Here is a 9,786-nt window from a genome sequence, read left to right as displayed (position 1 = left end):
TTTTTTTTTCTTTATTTTGTTTGGATGTACCCTTTATTCACTAGTTGCCAGCACTCATGCACTTACCACTTGTCTCTTTTCCAGTTGTCAGCCTCCCATGTGTCCGTGCTGTCATTGGCAAATGGAGCCTATTCTCACATCCCTAAATCTGAAGAAGAATGTTGTCACTTTAAATATCCACAGTGGCTGCTGCTTATAAACATTCAAAGTGGCTGTGCCCTCCGAACAGCCCAAAGTTCACAGCTCATTTCTTTCCTCCCTTTCTGTTTCCCTTTTTAGTCATCAGCCACTGGCGCAGTTGTCCATGCAGCCCTTGGCAAGCAGGGCTGATATTTTGGTTAATTCTCAGGTCCTAACACCACTTGGAAATATTAAGGCTATCTGTACTGTCAGGATAGTTGACAGTCCACAGCTCCATTTGTCTCTTTACTGTTTTCCTTCAGGTTCTTCTACTAGTTCGTGTTTAAACTTCTGTATCTTTCCTTTCAAAGCTCAAGGTTCCAGGATTATCTTCTGTGTCTGTGTCAATTGGTTTCTCTTTTCTTTGTTAAAGAGGGTCTGTGTAGCTTGTTTCCCTATTCTGCCATCTTACCAGATGTCCTATAGTATTATTTTATGTCTCAGCTGAGTTCACTGTGTAGCTTGTCTGCTTCTTTCAGTTCTCTCTTCCAAATAACAGAACACTCCCCCTTTCCTATGACAAAGGAGTACTAGGACATGCCCTCTAAATATAGTCCTTCATGTCTTTCCCTTTCCAAAATCGTGGAATATTTCTCTCTGAACTTCTCTGCTAGGAAATTGTCCTTACAGATTATTTTACCAATGCTTTTGCTTGTTGCTTTGGAGTTAAGATTAGAGGCTCAAGGGATTCATAGCCAGAAAGCCCTTCTTTCCTTCTTTTGTTTCCTCCCTCCTTCCTTCCTGTCTGGAAACTTTTGCAGAGAGCCAGTTCGTGAAGGTGTAAGAAATGAGAGCTCAAGTCTAGGCATGACCGACTTTGGAAAATAAATGCATTGCTTGGAAGATAACTGTAACTTTGTTGACTCCACATCAGGTCTTCTATTTTCACTGACTTTCATTACAGGTTCAGAAGTGTTTTGGTAGAGGTGGTAGTATTGCTCACCTTCTCCCTTTTCAGAGCATAATATGATACTAAAAAGTATATCAGGTTTATGTGTCTAGTGAGACATTTTTTTTTCTCTCCAATCCACTTTTAAATTATGTAAAGTAGGTGACAATTTTTGAATGTAAATAGCTAGGGTTGATTTTAGATTTGGTTAAATAACTTACATGTCAGAAGAAAACTCTAGTGCTAATAGATGAACAGAAAAGTCCTGGGGGACTTAAAATGTCTTCACCTTTTATTATTCTCTTCTCAGTGTTTAAAGAATCTGCATCATGTTTGGACAGTCATTTTCTAGGAGTCTTTGACTTTTATAAATGAATATGTTGATATGAAATTAAAGTGTAGAGAGAGACTCAGAATTGAAACAGAAAAGCTGGTATTTAGAAATCTAGCAGTTCATGAACAAAGGGACGAGCATCTGTGTTGGAATGCATAAATAGTAAACAAACAAAAGTAGAAAATAAACTGTGGCTGAGGGCAACTGTGTATTCTGGACAGGGATTGGTACCATGTCCTGGGTCGCTTCCTTTTTTTATGAATTCTAAAATACTCAGCTTATATATATATCATGTTTCTTTGAATAATTTTTTTTTTTTTCATTTCTTTTTTCTTCACTCCAAGGAGTGTATCTACCTGATGTAAATGTTCAGCCCATATGCCTGTCTGTTGTTTGGCTGGAAGCTGCAGGAATGAGTTCAGTTCCAGACCTAAAGGGTAACTAGGGGCCATAGTCTCAGGGGTCTCACCAGGCTCCATCACAGCAGCAAACCTGGTCTTTTTTTTTTTCCCCATGATTTTGAGTTTTGTTCCATATTGCATATTGTTCTCCTATTCTATCCAGGATTTCCTGCACTGATCTTCAAATAAATTTTCAGAAGAGTAGATAAAATAAATATGTACAGTTTAGAGAATACTAATAAAATAAATGCCTTTGTATCCCTCACTAGCTTAAGAAGCAGACAAAGATCAGTACTTTGGAAGCCCCCAGGGACCTCTCTAAGATTTCCTCTTCTCCTCCCCAGATGTAACGATCCTCAATTTTGTGTAATAATTGCTTTGGTTTCCTTTTTTGATTTTACGTATATATGTGTGTAAACCTAAACAAAATATACTTCTAGTTTTTCTTTTCTTGAAACTTTGTATAAATTTGTACTCTGTGTTCTTCTGTGCCTTGCTTTTTTCAGTCAACATTTGTTTTTGAGATTCATCCACTTGAATATAGTCATAGTTATAGTTCATTCATCTCAATTGCTATGTGGTTTCCCATTGTAGATAAAACCCACAAAATGGATTTATCCATTCTACATTTTTGGGGCATAGTATTTTCCTATAATAAAATATTACTACATGTGATTTGATTTGCTCCACCCTTAAGTTTAATTTAAAAAAAAAAAATATTTGGCATCAAAAATGTGTTTATGTCATAAGATAATCAAGATGTTTGAATTTCCCTTTTATCATTGATTAGAGACAGTAATTCATTTTGTTCTGAGCACACTATTGGGATATATTTGGCTTCTCATCCTAATGCCAAATTTTGTGGTTGGATTCACAGTGCCCACAGAGAATGTTGCAACAATTGCTGATTGTGCCAGCGTGATTGAAGGTGTCAGTCGGAGCAGAAATGCCTTACTGAATGGAGACACCAAAAATTATGATTGGGATTCTGGCTATACATGTCATCAGCTAGGAAGTGGTGCGATTATGGTTCAGCTGTCACAGCCATACATGATTGGGTCAATAAGGTAAGAAGATGCCTTTTCATTCATTACTTTTAAATGGAAGACTTAAGTGCAGATTATATTATAGTTAAATGATGAGCCCAGTAACTTAAGTGAAGAGACTAGTGTTCTTTGCTCTAAATATCCTTAGAGAAAATAAAGAGGCAAAGAGTTACAAGGTGCTTGCTTGGATCTTCCACTGGGGAGTTGTCCTATAATTGGACTTGTGGAGGGTCTAGATGAGCAGCTTCCCCCTGGATCAGGCTTACCTCCTCTCAAGTCTCAGTTTGAACTAGAGGCTTACAGAAGACTATCAAGAGAGGTTATATAGAATGGAAAATCATATTTAGACATTAACAAATTACTTTACATATGAACCAAACAGATCTGAATATGAGACCTGGTTCTAAAGAATCTTAGTGACCTTTGTGGTAAGTTTTTGTTTGTTTAGTTTTGTTTTAAGAAGCGAGCTTTAACCCAGTTCAGCTTGGTTTATAGAATTATGTAGTTTTTAAATGTGAGAATCTGAGTGTTAAATAGGCCCCTACCTTCCTTTTTCCTTTCCTCCTTCCTTTTCTTTCCTTTCTCCCCCTCCTTCCTTCCTTCCTTCCTTTCATCCTTTCTTCCTTCCTTCCTTTTTTAAGGTTTTAAGAAAGACTCTGAAGGGCTAATGTAAAAAATCTGTCTTCACCTTCTTGGAGTAGAAGCATTGGTAGGAGATGGCTGTCTGCCCTGCCTCATGCTCTACCACATTTGCTTTGTTGCTTCCTGTTCTCATTTTAAACAGTCAGTATATATAAAGCAAGAAACAGCACACAAAATAAGGTAGTAGGCTACTAATAGGAAAAGATTTATTGATGTTTAGGCATATAACCGTAGAGGTTAATGGTGCTTTTCAATTTCTTGGGGCACCCTAAAGAATTTATGCTGGATTTCTTAAAGAATTCAGACTGTGAAATTCTTCATTTAAACTGCCAGCCCCTTTTCATAAAAGGCTGCATCACAGGGTGAGTACCACAGGAAACAAATCACAAATCAGAGAAACCTGGAGTTCATATTGCAGACCAGACATCTCACTTTGTGATTAAGAAGGACAAGACAAGCCGCAGTCAGTCTGGGTAAACCACCAGTACAAACAATCTTCTGGGAAATAGCAAACAATAACCCCCCCCTTCCTTTTTTCTCAGTGGTATGCCTTAACTATAGTACTCATAAGCCATCTATTTAATAAGCCATTCTAGAATTATCATAGATGATGTCAAACTTATCTGTATATCTCCTATTACAATCCATCCCTCTTCGCTTTAAAAATCTGGAAAACAGTTGTCCTTCTCTTGTCTTCTTGCACTCTTTATACTCTCCACAATTTCTTGAAGATTACCAATAGTGTCTCTGAGATTACATCTTCAATTTCTTTCAGCAGGCATGGGGTGTAACTCATCTGAGCCAGGAGACTTGCAATCATTTAAATTGACCAGATACTCTCTTACTTTCACTTCACCTATTTGGGGCTTCAATTTTCTCTTTATTATGTTTGTTCTGCCATTTCTAATTTGAAGACCAGTCTTCTTGCCAATGAAGATAGAAGCAAACTGGCAGCTCAGTAGCTCTGCCTACTCTCTTTTAATGTTCCCTATATTCTGTCTGCTTACTTGTCCCCCAGCATCTCCCTCCCTACCACTCCCTAACAGTGTTCCATGGGCATCTCAAAGCAAGATGTCTGGAATGGAATTTTGTTCTCTTCCTCCTCCCCTGCCCAAGTCATCTCACAGCATGATTCCCATCTCATTCAGTGGCATCACCATCTATCTGTTGCCTGGACCAAAAACATGGAAATTTCTCAAAATTCCTTCCTTCCCTTCAACTCCCTTCCTCAACAGTCAGCCATAAAGCTCTTTTAGTGCCACCTGCTAAATGTCTGACAAAACCATCCCTGCTGCCATTATTGTAGCTGTACCTTTGCAATTTCTCTTCTCTGATCTTTCAGACTTCACTCTGCTTCTTCCTTCCTCACCTGCAACCTCCCCCACACTATTAACTTTCTTTCCTAAGAGGATTCATTGCTATTATTTACCTTCAGGAGAAAGTTCAGACTGAGGCATTTAAGAATGATCTGACAAGTCTACATAGCCTTATCTGCAGTTTCTCCACTCACTCCCCACACCACCTACCCATACACTTACTTCATCTCTGTCTATCCAGCTCCTTAGAGTTTTGCATATGTGCCATACTCTCTTTTACCTCCATGCTTCAAATCTTGGAACATGCTGTTTTTATTGCTTGTATCTCTCACTACCTACTTATTACTCAGGTTTCACTTGCCTATTATTTCCCCCTTTAATACTTAACTCCTGGAGGAATCCTTCTCCAACCTTCCATCTTCTGGACTGATTTTGACAGTCTTTTTCAGGCATCCTTTACTATTCAGTATTTAATTCCTATCAAAGCATTTGTCACACTTGTGTTATAATTGTTTACTTGCTGCCTCCTCCTAGCCTTCCCTGATATATAAAGCTGTGACAGCTCAGAATAAGAGTCCCTTGGCAGATTGAATGTACAGATGAGGTAGTCTGTCAAAATAAAAGGGGAAATTATAGCAGATACAGTAAAAGATCTAGAATTTTAGATCCACCAGAGACCTCATGAGGTCATTACCAAGGTGACAATTCAGAGACAAATAGGGTCTTTGTGTGGCAAGGCCACCTTGCCCTCTACCTCTACCCAGAGAATCTGAGATGTTCAATCTGACTCCAGAAAAAAGGTATCCCTGGGGCTTAAAGTAGAGGAGAACAGGGCATGTCTGGTTTTCTTTACATGTCGAATGAAAATGGTCGCCCCAAAACAATTTCTTTTCCTGACTCAGAGGGGAGATGATGAATATGAACATAACCAAAGACAGAATGTGTATCTGAGCACAGTATGACATGTCCAACTTCCTTAAGCCCAGCTATTGTTTTTGCAGTAAGAAAATCCATGCAATTGAAGCCCCATATAACTGGCTGAGCTTTCAAAGAAACACGTCTCTGTGAATCTAACATTATGTTGTCAGGAACTGCATTTGCCTCTTCTGTGACATGATTAAGAGGAAGGGAGAGAGATTTCTTAACCACCATGACTGTGGGTGATGCTGGATATCTTGGCAGGCTGTGGTTAGCGCGGCTGATGTGCCCATATAGACGTTTATTGATAGGGACCTGGATCAGTGGCACCTCTTCATGGGGATGAGTAATTGACCAATGACAGGTTAATTAGTCAGTGACATTTGATCCACAGCTTCCATTGCTTGTGATGACTGACTTGCTTTCCTAGTCACTGTATCTGAAGAAACCCAGTGATTCTGAATCAACACCTAAAGGGAGAGCAGTACAGGGGCACGTAACTAACGCTTTCCCATCTAGGAAGGAGGAGATCAAGAAATCATGGAAATTATTCCCCTACTCTGTCTGAGGTGGAGCCTCCTCATGTCATTCTCTGGTTTTTAAAATTCCGGTTTCTTTGTGGTTGGTGACTACAAAGGCAAAGGTCTCAAACATGAACTGATTCATCTTGGTCACTGCATTTTTTATTCCTGAAAGAGAATGCAATTTTTTTGTATGGCTAAGGGTTCTTTTTGTTTGTGTGTTTTGTTTTCATCCATAGAAACTGTTCCTTCCTTTCCTGAGCGTTTACCCTGTGGAAAGCAAAACCTCCTTTCTTGACATAAAATGGTTGATTCTGACCACAGTCAGCAGGAGCCTAACTCTCCTAGTGTGTCGGGTCACCAATGACCTGGTATCCTGCAGAGTCTGGGCTTCAAAACATGATCTCAGACAGTTTCTCCCCCACTCCCCGTTTTCTTTCATTCACTCAGTAAATAGTCACTGATCCTTTTACTCTATGACAGGCACTGCACTATTCTAGGCACTGTGAGGATACAGCAGTGAATGAAACAAAAACTTGTGCTCTTATGATATTCTAGCAGTAGGGAGATAAACAGTAACCAAATGATATTTGCAATATGTCAGATATTTAGAAATGCTAAGGAGAAAAACAGATCAAGGATGGAGAAACAGTGCCATTTTAGATTGAGTGGTCAGGGGACGCTGCACTGAGAATCATTGAGCAGAGGTCTGAAGGATGGGAATAGTAAGCCATTTGGGAATCTGAGGGACGAGGATCATGGGCAGAGTGCCAACACCCTGAGGTGGGAGAGTGCCAGGCAGGTTACAAGAGCAACAAGCAGGCCAGTATGGCTAGCGCAGAAGGAGAGAGGGACAAGTAAGAGACCAGGTGAGAGAGGTAACTCTGGGAGGTGATGTGACAGACCTGAAAGGTTTATTGTTTTCTCTGTATCTAGTCATAAGCTCCCCACCATCCAACCTATCATCCCTGTGTTTCATTAGCACCGTTAGAACAGTGTTTTATGGGTTTTTTTTTTTTTTTTTCTCCTAGAATAGGGGAGTGGGAAGGGTGAGAAATCCTTTAGAAGCTACCTTCTCTCTGCTTCTGACCCACATTGATCCAGCTAGCTCCTGGAAAGGAAACAGCAGGAGGCGTCCTAGTACTTTCAGTTTAATAGGGAACTGTCTCTCCATCTTTGTTTTGTTTTTTTCTTTTTTTCCTCAAGAGCTAGAGCAGGTAATATAACTGGAAAGTAGGAGTTTATCCTTGTTGTTGCTAGGTTTACAGGCACAGCCAGTTATTCATTTTATTTGAGAGAAAAAGAAATTACCTGGAATGTGCCTTAAAAGTAGGTAATTGAGCAGTAATTATACCATTCTCATGCCATTTTAAAAACATTAAAATTTAAATAACAAGAAATCATCCGAGGCCTGACCACATAAAAAGACCAGGGTAGAGTCATAATAGCTAACCAAATCTACCTAATGCCTTAGTTTATAGTCCCTTTGTCGCCTTAGTTTAAGACTTATTATCTCTCTATTTGCTAATCATGATATCCTTTAAAGTGTTTTCAGGTTAGTATGAGAAATCAAATATGCTATGCATTAAGTATGCCTGTCACCCAGTCTTTTCCACATAGTAAATGGGAGCACTTTGTTGAAATCCTAATTATAAGATTGTTGTTGTTGTTATTTGCCATCGAGTCAGACCCGACTCATAGTGACCCCTCCTTGGGTTTCCGAGGCAGTATCACTATGGAAGTAGATTGCCCCATCTTCCTTCTGAGGAGTGGCTGGTGGGTTTGAACTGCCAGCCTTCTGGTTAGCAGTCAAATGCCTTAGGCACTATGCTACCAGAGCTCCCAAATTAACTATTTTTATATTAGCTTGAAAATGATGGTTTTGTTATTAATATGTACTGTACTGTAAGTAAAATACCCATAATGCTTTAACTCATAAACCTAATTGTAAGTAAGTAGACTGTTCAAAGATGATGCAGTACAAATATGATGCATCTCAATAAACCTCTGGATGTTAGAAGGATTGAAGAGTTAAGGACCCAAAAATATTTTGAGTTCTTCACTTGGAAAATGTTCAGTGAATACAATATGTTAGGACAAAATGGGTTTACCCCAAAATATATTCTTGATGTGTATTCATGATCTCTTTAGTCTAGGGGGATGAAGCTTTTTATATTTTGCAGTAGGGAAAAACAAAACACAAAACAAAACTAAAAAATTTTTACCACTTATCACTGTTAATCTGACAGAGAATGTCTGAACCACCAATCAGTTTATGTCTTGCACTTATTAAACATACATTTTTAAAAAATCACAAGCTGATCCTTAAAAAAACAAAGAAATCCTAGATATACCACTGTGCTCCTGATTCACCTGGCTTATTTTTCTTTCTCTGTGAGCTATCAAGCCCATGCCGGGTTTAGTTGCCCATTTATATTGTGTGGCTACAACCAACTTTGGATTATCTATTCAGTTTGTAAATTACGGAGACCCCTTTTAGCCTGCTCTTCTTCCTTCTTCCTATTGCTTGCCACCCTGCCAAACAATTGCTCATCCACCTCCCTCCCGAAGGATCGGCACACAGAGAAAGAGGCATCATAAAACATTCCGTTTGTTTCCTGTTTAATAGCTCTAACTGAAAGTTTAGTCGATAAGGGTGGGGAGAGTAACTGAAGCTAATGACTCAAATGCTGTTTTGTAATTATTTGAGTATTTTCCACATCTATGCTGTGCTCAGTGTTCAGTAGGACTAGAGATAATCTGAAATGGAAAGTAGTGATTTTGTAGTATTGAGATGGCGTTGGGTCTTTGCAGCAGTTTCCAAATGCCTAGTATGGAACTGTGCTCTGTGAGTAGTCAATAAACACTCATTGACTGAACTGACAACATAGTATGTTAGTGCAACTAAAGGGAGTTCTATCTATCAACTAAATTGGACATCATATTTGCTCAGTGTGTCTGATCCAAGTGTGTGTGAAGAAACTGTTAAAGATCTGGCATCTCCAGCAAATGACAGAGATTAAGCTCTGGAGTTAGGCGCTGACATTAACACAGGTAAGGACACTTGCCTCACACGTTCCACGCCACTTCCATTTCATTCTGTCTGAGTGCTCCACAAGCAAGCAGTACATCTGTTTACATTAGGAAAGCCTTCTTTGCAACCTAGAGAGCTAGACATTTCCTTTTTATAGTCTAAAGAATACAACAAACATCTAAATATATGACTCCTCTGGCTTGGCTTAAGATTGCCTATAATTCTAGTCAAAATTGGAAAGATATTTTATAAAATTTGCTTCACATCAGTCATGCTGAGCATCGTCTGTCACAGCCCTGAACCGAGGAATTCTTCCTTGTCTCACTGATCCATGATTTATTTACTAAGTGTTGTTTCTCTCTGAGCCTATCTGCATCACACTAAAGTCTTATCACCTTCAGACCTTTAGCTCTGGTTCCCAGAAAAATCATAGAATAAAAAGTCTTATCTGAGGTTCCCAGTAGACACTGGAGTCTGAACTGTGTGAACGCTTAGGGGACCAGAA

At 39.2% G+C, this 9,786-nt stretch overlaps 1 protein-coding gene across 1 annotated transcript in view; it reads left to right on the top strand.

Moving 5' to 3' along the window:
- Positions 1-9,786, top strand: part of BTBD9 (BTB domain containing 9) — a 549,273-nt gene that overhangs the window by 378,594 nt on the left and 160,893 nt on the right. The window contains exon 7 of the mRNA XM_007939418.2: positions 2,682-2,871. Within this exon, the coding sequence (XP_007937609.1) occupies positions 2,682-2,871 (190 nt within the window). The remainder of the gene's footprint in view (positions 1-2,681; positions 2,872-9,786) is intronic.

This window comes from Orycteropus afer, unplaced genomic scaffold, assembly GCF_000298275.1.
Source record: "Orycteropus afer afer isolate SDZICR_OR568_19922 unplaced genomic scaffold, OryAfe1.0 scaffold00059, whole genome shotgun sequence".
Taxonomy (NCBI): Eukaryota; Metazoa; Chordata; class Mammalia; order Tubulidentata; family Orycteropodidae; genus Orycteropus; species Orycteropus afer.
Note: the sequence above shows the minus strand (reverse complement) of the source record. Positions and strands in the feature narration are given on the sequence as shown.